The sequence below is a fragment of the Suncus etruscus genome, chromosome 4 (assembly GCF_024139225.1).
Source record: "Suncus etruscus isolate mSunEtr1 chromosome 4, mSunEtr1.pri.cur, whole genome shotgun sequence".
Classification (NCBI taxonomy): Eukaryota; Metazoa; Chordata; class Mammalia; order Eulipotyphla; family Soricidae; genus Suncus; species Suncus etruscus.
In genome coordinates this window covers 20,666,817-20,692,382 of record NC_064851.1, presented here as the reverse complement: position 1 = coordinate 20,692,382, position 25,566 = coordinate 20,666,817, and the positions used below count along the sequence as shown (strand labels likewise).

Here is a 25,566-nt window from a genome sequence, read left to right as displayed (position 1 = left end):
GGACTAACAGAATCATCCATCCCTGGTTTAAGGGGATGAGGGTGAAGTGGGTAAGGGGTTCCCACTTCTCTTCCTCTTTCAGAAGGCTCTGCAGGACCCCATCTTCAAGCCCTTAGTCTAACTGTACATCTCCAGCTCATTGCAGCCTATACTGGCAGCACTTTGGGGGGAGGGCTAAGGATGGAAGGGGAATTGACACTGCAGAGAGATGGTGCAGGGGGGCTGGAGGAACTCAGCTGTCCATTATGGCACTGAATGAGGGAAGCTCTAGAGTTGCTGCTGGGGCTTTTGGGGGCCACCCCAATGTCCCTTCCAAGAGTATTCTGGGTGACTGGTCACCTTCCTGATGAATAAAATGTCAATATACATTTCTTCAACTTGTTGCCTCCTTAGTTTCTGTGTACTGGGCTCAGGTAGTTGGCGGATGAGATGGGGGGCACCCACCAGGCTCCAGCTTCTTGACTCAACTTCCATTGGCCCATTGGCCCTGGGCAATGTCCTTCTGGCTAGGAGAGCCTCAGGGCTAGTCCCAGGCTGGCAGGCTGATTCAGCAGCAGGACTGGCAGACAGGCCTGAGGCTGAAGGCTCTGCTGAGATGACTATCAGGCAGTGGGGGCCCTGCCTCCCATCTCTTCTTCGTGTCCCAGCCTATCTCCTCCATTGCTCAAATGTATGTGTGTGGATGGTGTGGTGGTAGACTGTAGGCAGAGCACCATTGGTATGAATGGAAAATTCCCAGCATGGTTATTTTCAGGAGATTACTTCTCTCTCATCCCTGTCTCTTAGAGCTACAAAGTGGCCCAGCTTCAGGGGCCTGATATAGGGGTCTCCTTTTCTCTAGACATACTTGCTAGAATCTTGTCATGCTTCCTCAAACACTCCCTGGCATATTTGACACAGATTGTTAACTCAAAGTTTCCCCATCAAATCCTGGTGCTTCAATATAGCACAGATCTGTTTCCGGATGCTCGCATTAGCAGGGGTGTTGGGATGGGGACATGTGTCTTCTTCCGAAAGGAGGTGTAGGCAGGAGGTTAACCGTGCCTTCCACACAGTGGGCCAGTAACCAGCAGGAAGCCCTACACTCTCTGAATCTATTTCTAACTTACTCCTGAGCACTGTTGCCTTCCACGAGCAGGATGAGCCACCAGCCACTGCATGGCCTTTTATAGAAATGGCCACTGGGCCCAGAGCCTAGCAGCTCTTCTCAAGTAGAATATCTTTTCCAGAAGCTGGGGTGCAAGAGATCCTAGAGATTGGCTGAGCTGATGCTAGCACCCTAGCTGGGGGCTTGGGGGTGGATACCAGTCCCCACCCTGCCACAGGACTGCCAGCATCATTGGGGAGATGGGAGGATTCCCCAATTCAGCATCTCATGAGCTCACAGGGCAAGGTGTGGGCCCCTCATTATCTCTACCTCAGCTGGTGATGACCACATTTCCTACAGAGGAAGAAACCAGGGCTGACTGGGGAAGATGGAATCCCCCACTATCACAGAGCTAGAACCCAAGGCTGCTCTCCTCAGAATCTTTGCTCCCTGGGGCTGTTTCAAGTGACAAAAAAAAAATCCTGCCTCAGTTTCCCCACTTGTTAGAGGAGGGTTCCTACTCTGGCATTCCATTTTGCTGGCATAAGGTTTTATCATCATCACTTATTCTTCCAGGGCTTTAGACATTTGATAATAATCATAAAAACACCCATGATGAAATAAAACTACGTTCCTTACTAAGGATCTACCCCCATGTTAAGCTTTAGTCATTTTCTTAACATGGAGAAAGGAGAGGCAGAAAACAATGGAGCAACTTGTCTGGCCAGGATATGGTTGAGCTAGGACTGAATCCCTACCTTAAAATCCTTCCTACCTAAAATACCCTATCTCTAAAATCAATACTTTTAAGGAAAGATATGTTTCTAAAATCATCTGTATGCTTTCTTTGCAATGCTTGCAAAAAGCTTCCAAGCCAAGTTATACCCGTCCCATGGAGCAGACTAGAGGCAGGACTAGAGGCAATGTCCACTTCCTCCCCCAAATACTTAAGAGAAACTCTGCTCTAAGCAGGTTGTTTCTGAAAATACAGGAAGAAGGGATGATGAGACCGCCTGTAGACAGCAGAGGAAAGAACTTAGATCAGTACCTCACATCTCCTCCTCCCCCTCAAAGCTCTGATGTCCTGACCAGGTCAGTACCTGTGGGAACCTGTTTCCCTTTGAGCAAGAAATTAATTTCCTGTGTGCCCAGGAGGGAGCAACAGGTTCATATGCCAGCAGAGGATTTTATTCAGCCAATCCTGAACTCCTGACTCTGAGAAAGGGGTGGGATTTCAGGATTGCAGCCAGTAAACTAGCAGTCCAAGATGGAGGGGTGGGGCCAGGGTCTTTTAAACCACATGCCAAGAGGCCTCTGCAAGCAAGCTGGGTTTGGTGACCCAAGCCCAGTCTACAGCCAGGATGTCAATGCAGAGGATTGTGCGTGTTTCCCTGGAGCATCCAACCAGTGCCGTGTGTGTGTCTGGAGTGGAGACCCTTGTGGACATTTATGGGTAAGAGTAATAGACTTGGGGATTTTGTAGATGCCTGCTGTGGACTTAGACTTAGGTGCCCTTTCTCAAGCATTGGTCTTGAAGTACCAGTCAGTCATGAAAATGTATGACCTTGTCTTTCTCAGCTGAGTTTTGAAGACCTAGGCCAGCAGACTTGAAGTATTAAGGGCAGAGAGGCTTGCAGTGACTGAATTCTGGTCCATGACTATGACAATACTGGAGGTGGGGATCCTCTTGCCTATTTGGAGAATCCTGCAGGTTGGGCTGGGGTCTAATTGGGCACATGTGAGCTTGGAAAAGGAGCATCCACTTCTCTCAAACTCCTTGAGCTCAGAAAACAAAACCCACTGCTTGCTTGCTAATCACCTTTACTTCCATAGCATGTGTGGGGCTTAACACACTTATCATGTGTAATGTTCACAGAGTTTCTCAAATCTCTTCACAAGTTTGAACTTCAACTTTTTTTTTTGTTATTCCATCCTAACCTTTTTTTAGAATTACCATCAACTTTATCTCTCACTATTTTTGTTAATAATATCTTTATTTAAACACCGTGATTCCAAACATGATTGTAGTTGGCTTTTAGCCATAAAAAGAACATTCACCAGTGTAATCTTCCTATTACCAATCTCCCCATTTCCTCCCTCCCCCACTTTTGAACTTCAACTTTTGAATCAGACTTTTATAACCGAGTTTAGCTTCATCTTGTTGGACAGATGAGAAAACTGAAGCACAGAGAGGGCAAGATAATGGCTCCAATCAGAAAAAACAACTGGGGCCGGAGAGATAGAGATGGAGGTAAGGTGTTTGCCTTTCATGCAGAAGGTCATTGGTTCAAATCCCAGTGTCCCATATGGTCGGTCCCCTGTGCCTGCCAGGAGCAATTTCTGAGCATGGAGCCAGGAGTAACCCCTGAGCACTGCCAGGTGTGACCCAAAAACCACAAAAAAAAAAAAAAAAAAAAAAAAAAGAAAGAAAAGAAAAGAAAAGAAAAGAAAAAAAAACACAACTGGATTTAATCCCATTCCTGTCAAGGGTTTATCGGTTTATCTATTTCGCTAGTCATTTTAGCGCAGAGGAATATTCGGACTTTCACCAGCCATTCTAAACATGTCTATTGGCCCTTCTTAGATGTTGGAGGTGGCGGGGCTAGGAGGTAGGAAGGCTAGAGGCGAGGCCCTAACTTCTTTCTCTCCCAAGAAAAAAGGGAGAGTTTAGTCAGGATTATAGGAGCTGGGCTCTTAGTACCATGGGGAATCTCATTATTTTTCCATTTGAAGAGTCACTAAGGTCCCATCTCCTACATTAAGATTTGGAGACAGGTGATCAAAAGATACAAATGGTCAGAGACAGAGACTTCCTCTTACCTACTGAAACTTCTCTTCAAATAATAGTATTGTCCTGTCTGCTTCTAAATAAGCACAGGGCTTAGTTCTATATTTATTTCTCATCACCAAAAATTATAGATTCTTTTATCACATTGTAGGGAGAAGCTCAGAATCCCAGCTGTCCTACTATCTTGCCATCTTGCAGGTTGTTCACCTCTTCACAGACCTGTTTTTTCAAACACTTGTATTTGTGTGTGTTTGTGTGTATGTGTGTGTGTGTGTCTATGAAGGGGGTGAGCTGTATATATGTGAGCTGGTGGTTGGGGGTATCCTGCACTAGGTAGGATGTTCCTGCCTTACCAGATGTCATAACCCCTTTACCACCACCATTTGTCATTCAGAAATGTCTCTAGACTGCCAAATGTGCTTGGTGAAAGAGTAGTAGAATTTTATCACCTGAAAGTCAGTACCTCAGACTTTTTTTTCACTTTGATTTTTGGACTACACCTGGTGGTTCTTGGGGTTACTCTTATATCTGTGTTCAGGGATCACTTCCAGTGGTGCTTGGGAGACCATGTGCTGGGAATTATATCCTGAGCTTCCTGCTTAAAAGCATGGACTTAGCCCATTGGGCTATCACCCCACTCCTCCAGACTAAGACTTTAAAGAATGAGACAATTGGGGGTCAGAGAGATAGCACAGCGGTAAGGCGTTTTACCTTAGATGCAGAAGGACGGTGGTTTAAATCCCAGCATCCCATATGATCCCCCGAGCCTGCCAGGAGCGATTTCTAAGCATAGAGCCAGGAGTAACCCCTGAGCGCTGCCGGGTGTGACCCAAAAACAAAACAAACAAAACAAAACAAGCAAACAAAAAAAGAATGAGATAATTTTAAGTGGAAATAGGGTTGGTCTTGGATATTAGATAAGAGGGGTGAGGGTCTTCTTGGGGTGAGGCAACACTACTTGGGGCAGGCCCAACTCAATCTCCACATTCACAGAGCCCAGGTCTGGTTGGGAGTGGGCAGCCACAAAGACTGTGTCAGGAGGGCTGATGGATGAGGGGGGCCTGTACTTTCCTGGCACCACCTCCTCCTCCAGCAGTGCCTGTCCTTGGGTATGACTCACCTGCCCTGGCTGCCACTTTACCCATTGGGCAAACGAGTCTCCAGTTTGACTTGCCTGGGGAAGCCTGGGCTGGCTCTTTCGCACAGGGCTTCCTTCAGAGATGGAGCACAGAATGGGTCACAGGAAGCAAAGAAAATTGTGTCTTGGGTCATGGGATTGGAGATGGGTATGTGGCACTTCTGATCCCATCACTAGGATGAGATCTTGGACCTCCCATAACCACACTGCATGGTGTGGAAGAATTAACTTACTTGGTACATGCACACTCTCATTGATGATTTCTTTGGGGTCAAGCATGTGTCACGCAGGGGGATACTGTTGTGGGCAAGAAGGCATAGAACCCACACTCTGAGAAGCCAGAGTTTAATGGTGTTCTCAGAGAGGCTGGGTCACTCCTAAGGGTGCTGTGCAAAAGCCTCCAGCATCGCTGGGGCATGTGAGGAGACTCGTTTGGAGACACTGTGATTTAGCAATTTTAGACCCTCACCTTGGGAACCAACAAAGGAAGAACAGTGGGCTTGAAGGTTCCAGCTTCATCATCTGCTTAGTCTCGATCTGGACTTGGGACTGTCGCCAGTCTCTTGGGGCGAGCTTCCTCCTCTGTAGTAAGGAGCCTGTCTCAATGCGGGTGCTGGCCGTCAACTCTCAACCACCCCATGCTTGATAAGTGGCAACTCAGTCTCACAAGTCTATGCCAGGGAGACCTGCCATCACCCTCATTTCATGAAGGCAGAAACCTAAGTGACCTGCCCCATGTCAAAATGGGAGATGGCAAAATCAAGATGGCACACAGTCTAACTTTTTTATGGAGGGTTCATATGGGCCCTTAAGTTGGCCATGCCAGGCACAGGGGTGATGCCTGAACAGGAAGCACCTCATGCATCCACCATTGATACCATCAGTCAGCAGCAACAGCATGATGAGGCTCCATCCTGGCCCTCTGAACAGCCTCAGGAGTCTCTCAAAATGACAGTCCAAGGCAAGATGGCTGGAGTATATACACAGAGCCAGCCTAGGAGAAAGATGTGAGGAAAGGAAAATTCACACAGGATGAGCAGAGAGTATGGTTTCCTGGAGGAAGGAAAATCAGCACAGCCTTGAAGCTTGAGTAGGAGACTCTGTGTGTGTGTGTGTGTGTGTGTGTGTGTGTGTGTGTGTGTGTGTGTGTGTGTGCTAATGAACTGCACCTATCTCTCTGCCTTTCTTCAGTGGAGGGACCTTGAGCCTGGCGGCAAACTGCTTTCTGAAGAAATGCTCTTAGTTGGGAAAAGCAACTCAGCTGGTGAGCTGAGTCAGGTCTTAAACATGGCTATGCAACCCTAGTTATAAGAATCATGTCACCTTTTGCTCAGCAGTGGTGGGCTAATGGCATGAAAGGCCAAAGGGCCCTCAGTCTCAGTCCTAGGATCCCTAGTCCTTTGCTCTACCATCTTGAGCAACTTTCTTCCTGAGTTGATAAATATCCTGCAGAGATCGGCTGTCATAAAACAGTACAGTTACAGTTTTGCTCTACGGGGTCTCCGAGGCTACTCTTGGGGATGAAAGAATAACTCCTTCTTTTCCACTGGCTGCTTCTGGGTGCCCTGCTCTGTGGACAGCAGGGGCCTGGGAGGCAGATGCGTCTCTCCACTCTCTGGGTTTGGAAGAAAGGCCTGTGTGACCATCATTGTCTAGAGATGAGATGTCAGTGGCATGAGATTCAGGCCAGGGAAGGCTTGGTGAGGCCTGTGAAGTGGAGACATTCACTGAACAGGAAAGGACAGTGGTTAAATTCCCCAAAGCCTGAGCTTGCTTGTGACCCCTTCCACCTTTGATCACCTTGGTGGAGATTTTGGTGGTCATCTTGTCCAACCTTTGTTTTCAGTCAAAAAACTTTTTCATCCATTTTTGGAATTCTCAAATGTCTAGGATTTATTTTTCTTCAAAGAACCCTGGGATTAAGAAAAGAGAGAATGGGTTTGGGTTTGCTAGGAAGAGCAGGTCTGCCCTCACCTGCAATGAGTGAGGAGTCACTCATTATTATTATTATTATTATTATTATTATGATGATGATGATGATGATGATGATGATGATGTATTATCTGACTTCGGTCACCTCATCTATAAAATGACATTGTGTGGCTCCAGAGGGGACTTTCATCACTATTGCCATCCTCCTCCTCCCCCTTGCCATTGAAATGACTCAGGATGGAAAGGAAAGGCCAACTTGACTTGATTCCAGGATGGTTAGAGTCCTGGAGACCAGGGAGACCAGGGGTCCAGCACTTGGAGCCAGTCCCCCAAGGTGATGCTTTCTAGCCTAGATGGACTTCAGGTGAACAATGCAGGTCTCAGGGACCTGCCATAGTGTTTTCCATGGGTGGGCCTGAGCTTGGCCACCATGAGGGACAGGCTGTCCTGGTTTATTGAGACCTGGTCGGTGTCAGCTCTGAAAGTTCTGCCCCACAGAAACCCCTTGAGTTCCCATCAAAGCAGACATGTGAACCCTTCCCTCTCCCCAGCCCATTCCAGTAACACTCATGCTTTGCAGGTTGAAATACACCTAAAGTGGCACTAGGCCAGGGCTGTACTGAGTGGCACAGAGTCCATTGGTGAGCTGATGCCCAAGTTATAGGCGCCCCCTCATGGCCAGTCTGGGGGACACTGCCAAGAGGGAGTTTCTAACTGGAACCACATGCCTGGGCTGCAAATCACTGGTGTGGAGTGACTGGTGTAGGGGGATGGCGGGTTTGGTTGGAACAAGGTCTCTATCGAGCTGAGATAATTTCCCTGTCCTCCAGGAAATGAGGGAATCCAGTTCTCCTGCACCTGAAGTTTCCCACCTTCCCAGCAACCACCCTCTGTTCTCCCTTAGAACTTTTATTTTATTAATTCCATTTTTATTGAGGTACCATGATTTAAAAAACTGATGATAATAATAATAGGTTATACAAACATCATTCTAATACCACACCCACCCACAGAAAGTTTCTTAATCTTTTGTTAAAATAAAATCTTTAATTGAATCAGTGTGAGATACACAATTATAAAGTTGTTCATGAGCTTCAGTCATACAATATCCAACACCCATCACAGTGTACATTTCCCACCACTACTGTCCTCAGTTTCTCTCTGACTCTCCTCCTGCCTGCTTCTATGTCAGACATTTTTCTTCTCTCTCTTTCTCTCTCTCTCTTCTTTTTATTTAAACACTGTGGTTTGTAACATTATTTCTCAGGGTTATCACCCATATTACTTTATTTTCAACCAGTTCTTGTCCAGAGTGATAATTTCCAACTATCATTGTCATAGTGATCCTTTCTCTGCACTAACTGCACTCCCCTCCCACTATTTGCAGCAAGCTTCCTACCATGGGATGGTCCTCCTGGCCATCATCTTATTGTCTTTGGGTATTATTACCATACTATCATTTTTTTCTCATATTCCACAATTGAGTGTGATCATTCTATGTCTACTTCTCTCCCTCTGACTCATTTCACTCAGCATAATACTTTCTATATTTGTTCATGTATAAGCAAATTTTATGACTTTATTTTTCCTAATAGCTGCGTAGTATTTTATTGTGTAGATGTACCATAGTTTCTTGTCTACTCATCTGTCCTCAGGCACTTGTGTTGTTTTCAATTCTGGTTATTGTGAACAGTGCTACAATGAACATATGGGTGCAGAGGGCTTTTCTACATTATTTTATTGTGCGTAGGGTATATTCCTAGGAGTAGTATTGCTGGTTCATGTGTATGCTCAGTTTCTCGTTTTTGAGGAATGTCCATGTTATTTAAAAATAAATGGTGGATCAGTCAACATTGCCATCAGCAATGAATGAGATCTCTTTCTCCCCACATCTGAATCAGCATTGGTTGTTCTTCATTTTCCTTTTTGTTGTTGTTGTTGTTGTTGTTTTTTGTTTTGGGGCCACACTTGGCAGTGCTCCAGGGTTAACCCTGGCTCTGCACTCAAAAATTGCTCCTGGCGGGCCCGGAGAGATAGCACAGTGGCATTTGCCTTTCAAGCAGCCGATCCAGGACCAAAGGTGGTTGGTTCGAATCCCGGTGTCCCATATGGTCCCCCGTGCCTGCCAGGAGCTATTTCTGAGCAGACAGCCAGGAGTAACCCCTGAGCACCGCGGGGTGTGACCCAAAACCCAAAAAAACAAACAAACAATTTCTGGGGCCGGGCGGTGGCGCTGGAGGTAAGGTGCCTGCCTTACCTGCGCTAGCCTAGGAGACGGACCGCGGTTCGATCCCCCGGCGTCCCATATGGTCCCCCAAGCCAGGAGCGACTTCTGAGCGCATAGCCAGGAGTAACCCCTGAGCACTGCCGGGTGTGGCCCAAAAACCAAAAAAAAAAAAAAAAAAAATTGCTCCTGGCAGGCTTGGGGGACCATATCGGATGCTGGAGATCAAACCTGGTTCCTTCCTGGTCAGCCTCATGCAAGGCAAATACCCTACTGCTGTGCTATCACTCAGGCTCTTGGTTGTTCTTTTCTTTGTGATGTATGCCAGTCTCTCCCTTATCCCTTTTCTGACACTTTCCCACCCTCAGCCAAGAGCCTGGAGCCCTAGTACTGAAATGAGGCTTCTGACTTTCATCTCAAAAGTTTGCACAAATGCCTTCCTTGACTCCTCTCAGTCTCCCCCATAGGTAATCAGGGACATCAAAGCAGAGATGTACTTCTCTGTCCCTCAAGGTGGCTCCCCTGTGTGCAGTAGGGCTGGGATTTGAACCACGCAACCTGGGCCCTGTGACCACAGATGAAACAGTCACCACAGCTCATGGTGCTGTCCCTTCTAATCAAGCACCCTCATAAGTGGCCTATTTCACAGGGAGGAACTGAAAACCAGCTCCTCACAGCCTGAATTTGTGCTTGACCTCATGGCTGTGCCCATTGAGCCTGCTCCTGGCCTGTCTTCAATTGCTAACCCTGTCTGAAGTGCCAGTGAAGAGCCTGGATCTCTTCATGCAGGCACATACATCCAGGTCACGTTGTTGGCTCAAGTTCTGAGGAGCTCCCTGTTTCTTTGGGCCTCTAGGATGACAGACTTCACAGGGTCCCTTAGTGCCCAGAAGACGCAGGGTCGTTGCACTGAAATCCCCCAAAACCAGTAGGGGGTCTGGGGACTGGTTGGGCTTTCCTACCAAAAGGCCCTTCAAGGGTGCTCAGTTCTAGCTCAAAGACCCCTTAGATATAAGGAACAGATGGGGTTTGGGGAAGTCCTTTCAGACAGTGATAGGTTTTCTAAGGAGCTGCATGCCAAGGCATGAGGCAAAAAGAGGCTATGTGAGTTCCGGGTCAAGGAGGGGGCCTTCTGATTGGGTCTGTCTGTCAGTCTGCCTCTCTGGCTCTGCGACTCTCTCTGTGTGTCTCTTTGTTTCTCTCTTTCTATGTCATGTTCCCATTTCTCCCTGTCCCCTGATGAGTGCTGGTCCCCTAATAGGGTCAGGAGCACCACCAGCCCTGGACATGACAAGCTTTGAGAGAAAGGTCACCAGAGAAACTCTCAGACATGCCTAGTGACATTAAAATCCAGAGTTTGGTCACTGAAAACATGAGATCCAAAGTATAACCACCTGACTTTCAAATGTGTTGGTCAAAGAGGCATGCTGGGGGGAGGCTGAGGAGTGAGAGAGAACTTGGAAACACTGGTGGAAGGCAGTTGACACTGGAGATAGAATTGGTGCTAGAACATTATATGTCTAAAACACAACTATCAATAACTTTGTAATCAATGTGCTTTAATTAATTTTTTTGTTTTTGTTTTTTGGGCCACACCCGATGACACTCAGAGGTTATTCCTGGTTATGCGCTCAGAAATTGCTCCTGGCTTGGGGGACCATATGGGACGCCAGGGGATCAAACTGTAGTTAGCGCGTGCAAGGCAAATGTCCTACCACTTGCACCACCGCTCTGACCCCAATAAACATTTTTAATGAAAAATAATTAGGGGCCGGAAAGATTGCACAGTGGCAGGGCATTTGCCTTGCAGACAGCTGACCCAGGACAGACCTGAATTCAATCCCTAGCATCCCATTTGATCTCCCAAGCCTGCCAGGAGCGATTTCTGAGCACAGAGCCAGGAAAAAAACCCTGAGCAAGACTGTATGTGGCTCAACCATCCCCCCCCCAATAAAAGCATAAAAAAATTTAAACCCAAGGACTAGATAGTTCAGTGAGTAGGGCATTTACCTTGCATGTAATTGCCTGGGTTTAATTCCAGGTACCTCATACAGTCCTGTGTCTGCCAGTAATGATCTCTGAGTGTAGAGCCAGGAGTAAGCCCTGAGCACTGTTGGGGATGGTCTCCAAACCAAAAAATAACAATAAAATAAAATTTAGGTAAGCTATTCACAAGTTTTTAATTATAACTACATCCCAAGCTAGTTTTTGTTTATCTGCAAACCTAAGTTTATGGAGTGTTCTGAATTTTAATTTTTCTCAAATTTGGGAGGAGAAATAGAATCAAAGACTGTAAGGGGCGTGGGTAGAGCCAGCTGTGCAAGTGTGGGATAATATCTTGCCTCTTCTGAGTGTCAGTTTTCCTGTATGTACATGGGTCATAGTTTCTGTACCTCAGGGGGTGCAGGAGGATTGAGCTGAAAATGGGAAAGGCTTAACCTGCCTCCTCTCAGGGCACAATAGTCAGGTAATTAGGATGGGATTCAAGGACAGCAAGATCAGAACCTGGATTCTAGTCCTGCCACTGACTAGTTTCATAACCCTGGGAACTAGTGACTTATCCTTTGTTTCTCCCTCTGTAAAATAGAAGCAACTGGCAGTACATGTCTTGTAGGGTTACTGAGCAGATTAAACGGCATAATACATAGAATCTCAAATTGTGCTGTTGGATGAGAGGGTGCCACTGTCACTACTGTTATCCAAACTCCGCCCTCCCCCCCCCCCCAGCCATGACGATGCTGTTTCTACCAAGTAAGCTTCCTGGCCCCTCCAGCTCATCATGGCCTCTCCTTACAAGGGAGACCACTGACCCTGAGCCCCAGGTACTGCACTCCAGATGGCTGCTTGGGCAGTTGCTGCCTTCAATTCTGCAGCAGGATTGAAGACTGAGGAAAATGGTGTGTCTGCCTCAGCCCAGATGCATCTTGGTGAATGCATAGTCCCAGCCTTCAGAGCAGGTGCCATATGCTGAGCAAGACTCTCAGCTTCACAGGATTATGGGGACGCAGTCCCAGGGCTGGGTCACATCTGACTCTCGCCCACTAGGGATGCCTGTTTATTTTCTCAAAGCTCCAGACTGCTCTCCAGTGCTGTGTCGGGGCTCCATGTCAGACCCCAGTGCACCCTTTGCTATGGCCCCCTGAGGTACTGTGACCTTGTGTTTCTGAACCCCAGTTTCTCACTTCCAAGGGAGGTGATATGTTCTCTTTGCAGACTTGCAAGAGTAAAAGGAGCTTGTAAGAGCAAGGAGTCTGGCACACAGTGGCCTCCCTTCTTCCGGCAAGACTCCGAGGGTGTTTTACTCCTCCTATGGAGCTCTGCAGAGCAACGGGCAGGGAGGGTATGTGAGAAAACAGCTCTCACACAAATAAATGTAATGCTTTATGTATAAATAATTCCTGGTGGTGCTCAGGGATCATATGAAATGCCAGGGATTCAACCTAGGTAAGCCAAGCACATGCAAGGCAAGAACACTGTCCTCCACACCCCTGCTATACTACTTCTTAGCCCCTATGTATATATAAAGACATATATACACATATACATATATATATATATATATAGGCCACACCTGGCAGTGCTCAGCAGTTACCCTGGCTCTCTGCTCAGGAATCACTCCTGGCAGGCATGGAGGACTATATGGGATGCCGGGATTCAAACCACCATAGGTCCTGGGTCAGCCGCTTGCAAGGCAAATGCCTTACCACTGTGCTATACCTCCAGCCCCTACATATATATTAATAGAATTTTAGAGCTGGAAAGATAGGTGATGAACCGAGGCATACTTTGTATATGGGAGAACCTAGTTCAACTCATTCAACGCCCAGTGCTCAGTGGTACACACTGTCCAGTGTTCTGGGGTGCTTCTTGTAGTGTTATAGACTAAGTGTATCGGGCATGAATTTAGGCCTTCTGTATTCTCTCATTCCCACATTTTGCCTGTTGTGTTCTCTTTTGGGTCTAAAATTGCTCTTTGGGGGATAGAGGGCTAACACAGTGTGTAGGGCTTTTGCCTTGCATGTGGCCAACCCAAATTTGATCCCTGGCATCCCATACGGTCTTTAGAGCACTACCATGAATGATCCCCTCCTCCACTCTGAGCACATAGCCTAGAGTAACCCCTAAGCACAGTCAGGTGTAGCCACACAACAAACAAAAAGCACAAAAAAACAAATAAACAAAAAAAATTTGCTCTCCTTAGAGCCACAGCTTTAGAACAGTAGGAAAGCTCCCTTTGCTGGCTGCTGACTGCTGACTGCTGTCTCTGATATGGTACCCGTCCCAGCACTAACGTTATAAAATTGATGACTGAATTTTTAAGGAGTCTGCAATTATGTTGAGAGGTTGAAAAAAATATATTTATAAGGAATCTGGAGAGGTGACTGAATGGGCTAAAGTATACTTTGCATAGACTGCATAGTTTCTAAAGTACCCCCACAAAGCACACAGAGCCAGGAGTAGCCTCTGAGCACCACCAGGTGTGGCCTAAACACACGTGTATGCGTGCACACACACACACACGAAGAAAAGAAAAAGAAAGATAAGAAAGAAATTCATAAAGGAAATATTCATTCATGCAGAGAGCTTTGCACTACGAGGAACATAGTATGTCCTGAAGCACACTGTAAAACTCAGGGAGATCAGGAGAGGTTGAGAAAGTCTTCCCGGAGGAGGCAAGAATTTGAGTCCAACTTCAGGTAGAATCTAAACCAAGGCTGCCCTCTTGAGCACTCCCAATGGCTTCCTGTTCTCCCAGGTCAGTGCCCGAGGGCACAGAGATGTTCGAGGTCTATGGAACCCCAGGCGTGGACATCTATATCTGCCCCAGCATGGACAGGCACTGCCGAGAGCGCGCAGATATCAGGCGATGGCAGTTCAATAAAGGCCTGGAGATCATCTTGGTCATGAACTCTCCCAGCAATAATGTCAACGACAGCCATGTGAGTGAAACATCCGGGGATAGCGGGGGTGGTGCTGCCACAGGGCCAGCGGCCTCTGCCAACCAGTGGGTGGGCCCAAGAGTTAGAGCCCGCCAGCTCCACCACATACAGAACAGTCATGTTCAATCATGCATTCTGGGTGCATCCTCTCACCTTTTGGGTCTCACTTCCCTCTCTCACAGTGATGAGGGTAAAGCATAAGCCATGTGCACCTTCACCTGTGCCCATGCCCTCTTAGGAGGGCAGAGCTGCCAGCTCCCCATCTGCTTTGTCCCAAGGATAAGTTTAACAAGTGCCAGCTGCAGGCCATGCTCTGGCACCAGGTTGGAGTCATCTAAAAGGCAGGAGAAGGGACTGGAGTGGTGGTGCAAGCAGTAAGGTGTCTGCCTTGCCTGCACTGGCCTAGGACATGGTTCAATCCTCTAGCATCCAATATGGTTCCCCAAGCCAGGAGCGATTTCTGAACACATAGTCAGGAGTAACCCCTGAGTGTCACTGGGTGTGCCCCCCCACACTAAAAATAAAAACTAAAAAGCAGGGGAAATAGGGGAGTTCTATGACTAGCACAGGAAATGCCCCCTTAGAAGGGTGATGTGGACCCAACCTGGCCATGTCTGAATGGCAGGAGTGAGGTTTTGGGAAACTGGCCCTTTATGAAGCACTGATCATATGTTAGGGTCCTAAGAAGCAGGTGTTAGCCCCACATCATGAGGGAAGGCCCTAAGATTCTGAGTAACTATTCTCTGGAACTGCATGACTGATGGGCAAAAGTGTGCACACAAAACTAACTGGCCCCTACAGGCTGCTCTCTCTGCAGCCTCACTCTTTACTTTCCTTCTGTGTATCTGAAGGGAGCATCTGGGAGGCAGGACTCAGAGCCCACATTACAGATGTGGAAACTGAAGCTCAATAGAGCATGGCTTATCTCATGTCATGTGACTAGTGAGGAGCTGAGCTGATAAAGAGCAAATGAAGTTCCCAGGGCGAGACAAGAGGACCAGTGAGCCTGTGAGGGGTTCCTCTTGGGTTCCCTACAGAATAGGGGTATCCAGAAGTACCCATACTTTTGTTCCAGGATCTGCAGGAATTTAGGAGCACCAGCATCTTCTTTGTCACCTTATCACTTGGGAGAACATAATTGAGGCCATTCCTAGTGGTGCTCAAAGGCTTTGTGCTCAAGAGTGACCCTTGCCAGTGCTTAGGTGAATATATAAGGGATCCTCAGGGATAAAATTGGGGTTGCCACATGCATGGCAAGTGTCTCAGCCCTGTACTCTCTTTCAAGTCCCTCCACCACCTAATAACTTTTATTTGGTGGGGGGGGACACACCTGGTGACGCTCAGGAGTTACTCCTGGCTATGCACTCAGAAATTGCTCCTGGCTTGGGGAATCACATGGGACACTGGGGGATCAAACCATGGTCCTTCCTAGGTTGGTGTGTGCAAGGCAAATGCTCTACTACTTGTGCCACTGCTCCAGCCCCTCCCAATCATTTTTGCCTTTGGTATAAAGTTAATTATTTTTGAGGCAAGCAAGATAGCTGGGGGGTGAGTAATGCAAGTTTAGAAGAGAAAGAGGAAACTGGGGGACATCAAAAGGGGAAGGGTTTTATCCCATATCACAGAATCTAGAGATAGGCCAAGGTTCAGAGATAAGGAAGTCTTCCTAAATACTTCTCTCTCCCAGCCTTTTATGTTACTACTGGTAAAAATTGAAACCAAAGGGAGAGAAGGATGAGTCTCCATCACATGCTTTCCACATTACAATGGGCAAGGCATGGGAAGAAAAAGGCACACAGAAGGGACCGAGTTGGCAAACTCAACTTGAGGGCACCAAGGTTCCTGTGACCTCCTCTCCTTATCAGATGCCCCCAAGACCTGTCTTTTGGAGGGGGTGATCTTGACCTCTGCTATTTTGACTCTAAGTCTACCTCTCCACAGATTCAAATTTCCTACCATTCCAGCCAGGAGTCTGTACCCCTGGCCTATGCCGTGCTCTACCTCACCTGTGTGGGTAAGTTGGAGGATTGGGCCAAGGGTAGGATGGGGATTGGTTAGTAAAGACCCAGAATAAGGAACTTTTGATGAAAGGCAATAAAAAAATAAAAGCTTTAGCTTTTTGTTTTGTTTTGTTTTGTTTTTGGGTCACACCGGGCACTCAGGGGTTATTCCTGGCTCTGCACCCAGCAGTCACTCCTGGAAGGATCAGGGGCCATATGGGATGCGGAATTTGAACTTCGGACCATCCTGTGTTGGCCACATGCAAGGCAAATACCTTACTACTGTGCTATCGCTCTGGCCCCAAGTTTTAGCATTTTTAAAAATTAAAGCAAAAAGCACACTATTACTGGTGGCACAGAGTGTAAGGTGTCTGCCTTGCACATGCTAGCCTAGGACGGACCTCGATTCGAACCCTCCCCCCCCCCACCCCCCCGCCATGTCCCATCTGGTACCCCAAGCCAGGAGCAATTTCTGAGCACATAGCCAGGAGTTACCTGAGTGTTACCGGGTGTGGCTGAAAAACAAAACAAAACAAAAAAAAAAATTTTTTTTTAAAACACACTTTTAGAACACTCAAAAGTCAGAGAAGATAAACATTGACAAATAAACCTTCCCCCATGCTCAACCACAGGGAAAGATAAATTTTGCCCAAATCAGCTGGAAGAAGCATTTTCTTGCTTTCCTTGATTATTTTATCATCCACATATGCATGTCCAAATAATGCAGTCTATTTGTGCCTGTTGTTAAATGTTCTCTGGATGAAACCATGGACACGTTCTTCCTAATGGGGCCGCCTACCTCCCCATTGTGCCCCATTGTGCCTGCAACACTCAGCCTCTAAAGGGAGGGGAGTGAGTCATTTCTTTACATGCTTGAAAATCATTTAAATTCTCTTTATTCTCTCTCCCACCTCTTGCTTCACAAATGCTCTGCTTGTATTGTACAGTCACCCCCAGTTCTGAGGGAGAGCTGCTATGAAGAAATGGGGGCGGGGGACTGGGATTTGGGCTATGAGATAAAGCTGAGAGGCTGCACTGCCAGTAGATGGCAGGATCCCATGCCTGATGCTTAAGTCCAGGCTCACTGCCTTATCCTGTGGACCAAAGGCTATTCCCACAGACTAAGAATGGCCGAGATGACCTGAGGTCAGTGCGGTCCAGGGCCCAGAGACAGTGAGCCAGTAAGGATGCATCAAGTCAGAGAAAGTTTCCTGGAGGAGGCAGACTTTATCCTGACTCAAATCCTCCCCAAACTCTCTGCCCAGCCTGAGTTGGTAGGCTTCCAATACATCCACCTTGGGGCAGGGTTTACTTCTAAGGACTTCTGTTTGCCCACCCCCAGTCAGGCCCTGAGATGGAACCTACAGTCAGAACTTACAACTACCCTCTGGCCTTTCCCTATAGAAATCTCTCTGGATTGTGACATGAACTGTGAGGACAGGCAAGACAGAAGATTTGTGGACAAGGTAGGTGGTATGGGTTATGGATCCTCTCTCAGTGGGGTTCAGAGGGCTTACAGGTCTTACATGTCTCTGACAGGTAGCAAGAGCTTGTTTAGCATGATTGAGACCCTGAGTTGCATTCTTAACACAACAAAAATAATAGAGGTTCAGAATTTCACAGGGTCTGGGACTGAATAGCCATCAGGCACTCAGTTATCAAGCATACACATGCCAACCCCCAGATTAGGCATAGCTTTGTGCCAAACAGACCTTAGAATTTATAAGGGGGGCCCAGAGAGATAGCGCAGCGGTGTTTGCCTTGCAAGCAGCCGATCCAAGGACCAAAGGTGGTTGGTTCGAATCCCGGTGTCCCATATGGTCCCCCGTGCCTGCCAGGAGCTATTTCTGAGCAGACAGCCAGGAGTAACCCCTGAGCACTGCCGGGTGTGCCCCAAAAACCAAAAAAAAAAAAAAAAATTGGGAGACCTTTGGGGCCGGGCGGTGGCGCTCGAGGTAAGGTGCCTGCCTTACCTGCGCTAGCCTAGGAGACGGACCGCGATTCGATCCCCCGGCGTCCCATATGGTCCCCCAAGCCAGGAGCGACTTCTGAGCGCATAGCCAGGAGTAACCCCTGAGCGTCACCGGGTGTGGCCCAAAAACCAAAAAAAAAAAAAAAAGAAAAAAAGAATTTATAAGGTAGGTTTGGAGTTTACCAATGATTTCTGCAAAAGAGAGTAAATAGTATAGGATTTTGGAGTCTTGTGGACTCTGTGCCTGCTACTTGGCCCTGCAGAAGCCACAGTTAGAGCCAGTCAAGGTTCAGTTCCAAAATAGGCAGTGAACTCCAATGGCTCAAGACTTGATGATTCCCCAGCTAGATGTAAAGGCAATCTACCTAGTGTGGGACTTCTAAGGAACCTTTCTCTTCTTATTGGGGGTTTCCAAGAAGTGGGAGGGGAGTGATCTCGACATTCTTGGCCAACCTAGCCAGCTATTCAGTGCCAGAGTCAGTCCAGCACTGCCAGTGGTACAAAGGATTGAGCCCTGACCCTTCTCCTATCTCCCTGTTAGGACTGACTTTAGAAATTTGGCTGTGAAAGTTCAAGTAGGCTGAGGCAGCCAGGAAAGCTTCCTCTAAAGTCCCATTGAACCAAAGCTCTAAAGATATTATACAGAGAGACAGAGACGAAGGCACAGAAAGACAAGGAGAGAGAGATGGAAAGAAAGAAATGGAGAGAGAGAGAATTGGCCATGGGGTTAATCTCAACAAGATATTAGCCATCATGATCCAGTGCAGGAATTGCCTGAGGGTGGGGAAGAGGAATCAGGAAAGGAGGCTGCCTTGGGGTATAGGGCAGGAGCTTCTCACTAGATTGGCTTTGCCTTCAGGAACAGTGGGTCTGGGGACCCAATGGCTATGGTGCCATCCTACTGGTGAACTGTGACAAGGACGATGTGAGCTCTAATAACCGGGACAACTGCGATAAGAGTGTTCAATGTCTGCAAGGTGAGATGGAAACTGCTCCCTCGTCACTGCGCAGGGTACCCCCAAATGCGGGACAGCTCTGAAGGCAGAGTATGGCTGGACTTCCCACTCTTGGCATGCCTCACCATGCTCCCAGAGTAGCCTTGGGCTGGTCTTATGCCCCCCAACCTCTCCTGTGCTGTGCTTGGGGTGCTCACCTTGAGAGCAGGACTGCAAGAAGGAACCGACCTCTTGTTTGAGCTCCTGCTAGGGGCTGGTCCCTTCCTCAAAATCTTCTCTTACCATCAAGTCAGGAGGGTGGCATCACCCCAATTTTTGAGATAAGAATGTTGAGCCCTAGAGGTTAGGAGATATCCCAAGTCATTCAGCCCAGCTGTAGCTCAGATCCATCAATTCAGTCTCTCTACTCCACAAAGGCACTTTCAGGCCATATTCTAGAGACACTCTACATCCTGTGAAGCTCAGTCCAAACTATGCACTCTACAGCAATGTCCACAGGTAGGCCAGGTGAAGCTCCCAGCCACTCCTAAAGTGGACATGTGGTGCTTTTTGCCACTGGGAATCTTGAGATTCAGGGAGGTTGGGGCCTGTCCAAGTGGACCATGAGGCGAGTGACACTGTGACACGGCATGGCCTTACCTGTGCTGGGCACCAGCCTAGCCTTATCTTTGGCCATGGGAGAAAATAGAGATGCAGAAAAGAGCTGAAGCAGTTCTCTAGTTTGCTCTTGATGGCTTCAAGTGTTTCAGGGCTGAGCAGAGCTGCCCCCCTCCACCCCATTCTACTCTTCAGAGCTTGGCCCCTCTGCCCTGGGGATGATGGAGGGGAGGAGGACATGCAGGCTTTTGAAAGTGTTTGATTGTCCCCTGTCGACTCCACAGACCTAGAGGACATGTCTTCCATGGTCCTGCGCACCCATGGGCCTGCCGACCTCTTCGAGGACTACAAGCTCGTACTCCACACGTCCAACTATGATGCCCAGCGGGCCCGGGTCTTCCATGTCTGTGGTGAGTTCCTGCCCTGGGGCCTGTCTTTTTACTTGAATCCCCGTGATTATTCCAGTTGGCCCAAGGTCATATTATTAGATTAGTGGGATTTTTTAAAAATATTTTTTAAGCCATACCCAGTAAATGTCAGGGATTATTCCTGGGTCTGAATTCAAAAATTATTCCTGGCAGTGCTCAAGAGACTATTTGGAATACCATGTTGCCACATGCAAGGCAAATGCTTTACCCACTGTACTACCACTATATCCCTAGAATCAATGTAATTTTTTAGTTTTTGGGGGGGTCACGCCCTGTGGCACTCATGAGTCACTCCTGGTTCTGTGCTCATAAATTACTCCTGGAAGGCTCAGGGCACCATATGGGATGCTGAGGCTCAAACCTGGATCAGCAGCCTGCAAGGCAAATGCCCTACCTACTGTGCTATGACTCCAGCCCTCAATGGATTTTCAATATATATTTTAAGTACAGTGAGAAATGTGATACAAACTCCTTTACCAGTTGTCTGACCTGAATGTGTGTGTAGGGTTGGGGAGAAGAGGGATCACACTCAGCTGAGATGCCTGGGATAGGATCTGGGTCCCTTACATGCAAAGCACACATTCTAGTCAGTGATCTATCACCCTTGCCCCAACTGTCATGTTGGGGATGAAGGTAGAAGCTATATCTATGTTCCCCAGTCTCCCCATGCTCTTCAGGAAATCATGATCACCTCTCTGTTCCCTTCTAGGCCCCAAGGACTCATGTGACTCCTACAAGCATGTGCTGGGTCAGGACAAGGTATCATATGATGTACCCCGCTTCCATGGTGATGAGGAGCATTTCTATGTGGAAGGTTTGGCCTTCCCTGATGCTGGCTTCCGAGGGCTGCTCTCCTTCCATGTCACCCTACTGGATAACTCCAATGAGGTGAGCACCAGGGCACCATGGAGAAAGAGCCATATTCTGGAGACAGAGAGATAGTACAGTGAGTAGAGCATTTGCCTTGTACTTGGCTAATCCCAGCTCAATCTCCTGCATCATATATGATACTCCAAGCACTGCCAAGAGTAACTCCTGAGTGCAGAGCCAGGAGTAGACGCTGGGCATTGGTAGATGTGGCAGAAACTGAAAGAGGAAGGAAGGAAGAAAGGAAGGAAAGAAGGAAGGAAGGAAGGAAGGAAGGAAGGAAGGAAGGAAGGAAGGAAGGAAGGAAGGAAGGAAGGAAGGAAGGAAGGGAGGGAGGGAGGGAGGGAGGGAGGGAGGAAGGGAGGAAGGGAGGAAGGGAGGGGGAGGGAGGGAAGTGGGAGGGAAGAAGGAAGGAGGGAGGGAGGGAAGGAAGAAAGGAAGGAAGGAGGTAAGGAAGGAAGGAGGTAAGGAAAGAAGGAAGGAAGGAAAAAGGAAGGTAGGAAAGGTGGAAGGAAAAAAGAAAAGAAAAAAGAAGCTAGATAGCACAATCGTAGGGCATTTGCCTTATATGCAGCCGACCTGGGACAGAGCCGGGTTCGATTCCTGACATCCCATATGGTCCCCTGAGCCTGCCAGGAGAAACCCCTGAGTGCTTAAAACGTAGCAGTCAAAATGTAGCAACCCCTGAGTGCTCAAGATATAGCCCAATACAAATATAAATTAATTATTTAAGCTTAATTTTAATAAAAGAAAAGACAAAGAGTCAGAGTCTAGCCCGTCCCTAGTGCTTGTCCAGGAGCAAGGAGCCCACTTGAGGCCAAGGCAGTCCCAAAAATCCAAAATTCCACAGGCCACTGTTCTCTTCTTGTTCTCCCCACGAAGGATTTCTCCCAGACCCCAATCTTCACTGACACTGTGGTATTCCGAGTGGCGCCTTGGATCATGACACCAAGCACACTGCCACCACTGGAGGTGTATGTATGTCGGTGAGTCTGGGGTTCTGGGGCTACCCTGAGACTGTCCCAATTAATCTGTGGGCTCTGGAGGTGCCCTAACCCCATTTTGATGAGTCTGGTGCGATACTGGGGGGTGCTCTGAACCCATGTGTCAGTGAATCTGGAAATTCTGAGTCTGTCCTGGTGAATCTGTGGGTGCTCTAAATCCATCCCTATGAATCTGGGGGTGCTGATTATTGATATTGAGATATGATTATTAATATTGAGACTACATACTGGTAGAGTCTGAGAGCTCCATGTTCCAGTGGTTCTGGGTGTTCTTTGAGCCCATCTTGGCGATTCTGGAAAAAGCTCACGTCAGTGAGTCTAGGTTGCTGGGTACCCTCTGAGCCACTCCTATGAATATCAGGACACTGTGTGTACTGAGCCTGCAGCATCTAAATCTGACCTGAATCCTCTCTCCCGGCTTGCTTCAGGGTGAAGAACAACACATCATTTGTGGAAGCTGTGGGGGAACTGGCTAGGATGGCTGGCTGCAAGCTGACCATCTGCCCGCAAACAGAGAACCGCAATGACCGCTGGATCCAGGTAAGGCTGGGTGGTGACACCTCCCTGGACCCACCCTGGGGGAGAACTGGTCAATCCCTACAGAGGAAATTTTTGGACAGTCTAGGTCTAGGAGAATGGAATGTTATTGTTCCCCCACCCTACCCTCTTCCAGGTCCCTGTTTTCTCTTAGTCCACATCTTGAGCTTCTCTCCTCTCTAGAACTTTCTACAGCCTCAGATGCACATAGTGGCTGAGTCAGATACTCTCTTTCTCTCTTTCTCTCTCTCTCCTCTCTCTCTCTCCCTCATACACACACACACACACACAGACACACACACAGACACACACACAGACACACACACACAGAGATGAAAGTGTGACTAGAAGCTTTCAGAAAGATCACACCTCAGTCATTAGCTGTAAGCATAGGCTGAGAGTTAGGAATATTGTCCCAGGCAAAGGGGTGTTGGCAGGGTGTTGGTAGAGATGACTCTCTACCTCTAAGTCAGGGTTCTCAGTGCAAGATAATGTGGTCTCCCAAAAATAAATGGAGACACTTTAAATTGTCACATGTGATTGTGGAGGCCACAATCTCTAGTGGATAAAATCCAGGCCCACGTCTCACCAGCCTGCCCTGCTCAGGATACCTTCCATGGAGGGTTCTCTGATTCCAAACCTCCACAGTGCTGAGGCTGAAGAACCCTGCTACAAAGGAGGAAGAGACCTCACCCACACTCTGACCCCCATATTGAGCCTGTGATGCCAATACCAAGCCCATGAAGTGTGCAGGCCCTGATGCAGGATTCCGAGCCCAGCTCGTGGGCATGGGTGGCTTGTGTCACTTCCCAAGAGCTCCCTAGGGGCAGTGTGGGCACTCCCACCATCGGGGCAGCTGCTGACCTGTTCTTCCATTCTGGGTGTCCCCCTTCTTGTGCACAGGATGAGATGGAGCTGGGCTATGTGCAGGCTCCACACAAGACCTTCCCAGTGGTGTTTGACTCTCCCAGAAATGGGCACCTGCAGCATTTCCCCTACAAGAGAATTCTGGTAAGTGTGCAGGTGGCCTGGGAATGCCCCCTTCATCACCCCAGGGCCAGGAGCAGAGTGGCAAGAAAAATGCAGGAGCCACCCAGTGAAACTTAGATTTCAGCCACACAATAAATAGCTTCTTATATAAGTATTAGTTCTTTGTATAAATTTGTGAGACACGTACTCACACATACTTATACAAAATTCACTCTTCAGTGGTGTATTAATAGGTTAGGTAGCTCTTAAGAATGCAAGCTTTAGGGCTGGGATTGGAATTCAGCTATAGAGCACCTGTTAAGCATGTTGAAGACGTTGGGCTTGACCCCTAAGAAAGAAGAAAGGGAGAAAGGACAGAAAGAAAGAAAGAAAGAAAGAAAGAAAGAAAGAAAGAAAGAAAGAAAGAAAGAAAGAAAGAAAGAAAGAAAGAAAGAAAGAAAGAAAGAAAGAAAGAAAGAAAGAAAGAAAGAAAGAAAGAAAGGAAGAAAGGAAGAAAGGAAGAAAGGAAGAAAGGAAGAAAGGAAGAAAGGAAGAAAGGAAGAAAGAAAGAAAGAAAGAAAGAAAGAAAGAAAGAAAGAAAGAAAGAAAGAAAGAAAAAAAGAAAGAAAGGAAGGAAGGAAGGAAGGAAGGAAGGAAGGAAGGAAGGAAGGAAGGAAGGAAAGGAAGGAAGGAAGGAAAGAAGGAAGGAAGGAAGGAAGGAAAGAAGGAAGGAAGGAAGGAAAGAGAGAAAGAGAGAAAGAGAAAGAAAGAAAGAAAGAAAGAGAAAGAAAGAAAGAAAGAAAGAAAGAAAGAAAGAAAGAAAGAAAGAAAGAAAGAAAGAAAGAAAGAAAGAAAGAAAGAAAGAAAGAAAGAAAGAAAGAAAGAAAGAAAGAAAGAAAGAAAGAAAGAAAGAAGGAAAGAAAGAAAGAAAGAAAGAAAGAAAGAAAGAAAGAAAGAAAGAAAGAAAGAAAGAAAGAAGAGAGAAAGAAAAAGAAAAGAAAGAAAGGGAAAGAGAGAAAGGGAGGGAAGGAAAAGAAAGGAAGGAAAGAAGGAAGGCAGAAGGAAAGAATTTGAGTTACACAAGTTACTTTTCCTTTCTAAGCATCTGTTTCTTCATCAGTTAAATAAATGGTGTTTTAGCCCTGACCAGCCTTCTCCATCCCTTCGGAGAGGGATGTAGAATACTGTTACTTCTTATTATTGGCAATAAAGTGAAGGAGAATGTCTCAGTAGAGACCCTTGATGAAAGAGGGCAGGCTTCCTCAGTACCACAGAGACTAGGAGACCCTTTGCCTCCTGCACCTGCTGGATTCCAGGTGATGGGAGTGCTCTTGCACTCCATGACATGCTTTATATTCTTCTGGAGTATTCCCTTCCCCAGAGCAGGACAGGCTAAGGGAGGAGTTTCTTTTCCAGAACTAGGGACCATTCCATGTTGGAACAGCCATATTTGGGCCCTTAGCATGGGGAATTGATGGGAAACCTTGCAGAGAGAAAGGGTGGACTGTGACCTTGGACTCCATGTCTCCTGAGAGCCTCCTGCATCTCCCTGGGAGTAGGGAAAACAGGACTTCCAGTAGAAAAGCCGTATTAGAGCAGAATCGTGTTTGTGCATGCATGAGATATTGGTGAGGACATATCTGCAATGAAAAGCAGGTGCTGCATTCTCCAACATCTTGGCACCCAAAAAAGTGGCTCAATTGGGCTCAATTCTTCCAAATGCATCCCACCATTCCACCTGACTCAGTTTCCCCTCTTAGGGCCCAGATTTCGGCTATGTGACACGAGAACCACAAGACAAATCTGTGAGTGGCCTGGACTCCTTTGGGAACCTGGAGGTCAGCCCCCCAGTGGTGGTCAACGGCAAGGACTATCCCCTGGGGAGGATCCTCATTGGAGGCAACCTGCCTGGGTGAGAGAGGATGGGGATACTCTCCCACCGTAGAGGCAGAGTGGAGTGGGGGCATCTATAGTAGCTGGAGAGAAGGGGTATATTGTTCCTCAGAGAGAATTGAAAAGAAGGAGGAAATTGAATGTGGGAGCATGGGGAAGGAGAGACTCTTCACTAGATAGAACCACCATAGAAAAGAAAGTGAGCAGGGGTCCCAGGGATTATTCTGTTCAACC

The 25,566-nt window shown here is 47.5% G+C and overlaps 2 protein-coding genes across 3 annotated transcripts in view; one reads left to right on the top strand and one right to left on the bottom strand.

Annotated features, from left to right (window-relative positions):
• The window catches only part of PADI2 (peptidyl arginine deiminase 2), a 651,199-nt gene that overhangs the window by 196,324 nt on the left and 429,309 nt on the right, over nt 1–25,566 (bottom strand). The window lies entirely within an intron of this gene.
• Nucleotides 2,449–25,566, top strand: part of PADI3 (peptidyl arginine deiminase 3) — a 28,383-nt gene continuing 5,265 nt past the window's right edge. Inside the window, exons 1-11 of the mRNA XM_049772024.1 lie at nt 2,449–2,540; nt 13,926–14,109; nt 16,051–16,123; nt 17,514–17,575; nt 18,941–19,058; nt 19,919–20,044; nt 20,772–20,950; nt 21,812–21,915; nt 22,362–22,473; nt 23,374–23,481; nt 25,200–25,351. Coding sequence (XP_049627981.1) covers nt 2,449–2,540; nt 13,926–14,109; nt 16,051–16,123; nt 17,514–17,575; nt 18,941–19,058; nt 19,919–20,044; nt 20,772–20,950; nt 21,812–21,915; nt 22,362–22,473; nt 23,374–23,481; nt 25,200–25,351 — 1,310 coding nt within the window. The remainder of the gene's footprint in view (nt 2,541–13,925; nt 14,110–16,050; nt 16,124–17,513; nt 17,576–18,940; nt 19,059–19,918; nt 20,045–20,771; nt 20,951–21,811; nt 21,916–22,361; nt 22,474–23,373; nt 23,482–25,199; nt 25,352–25,566) is intronic.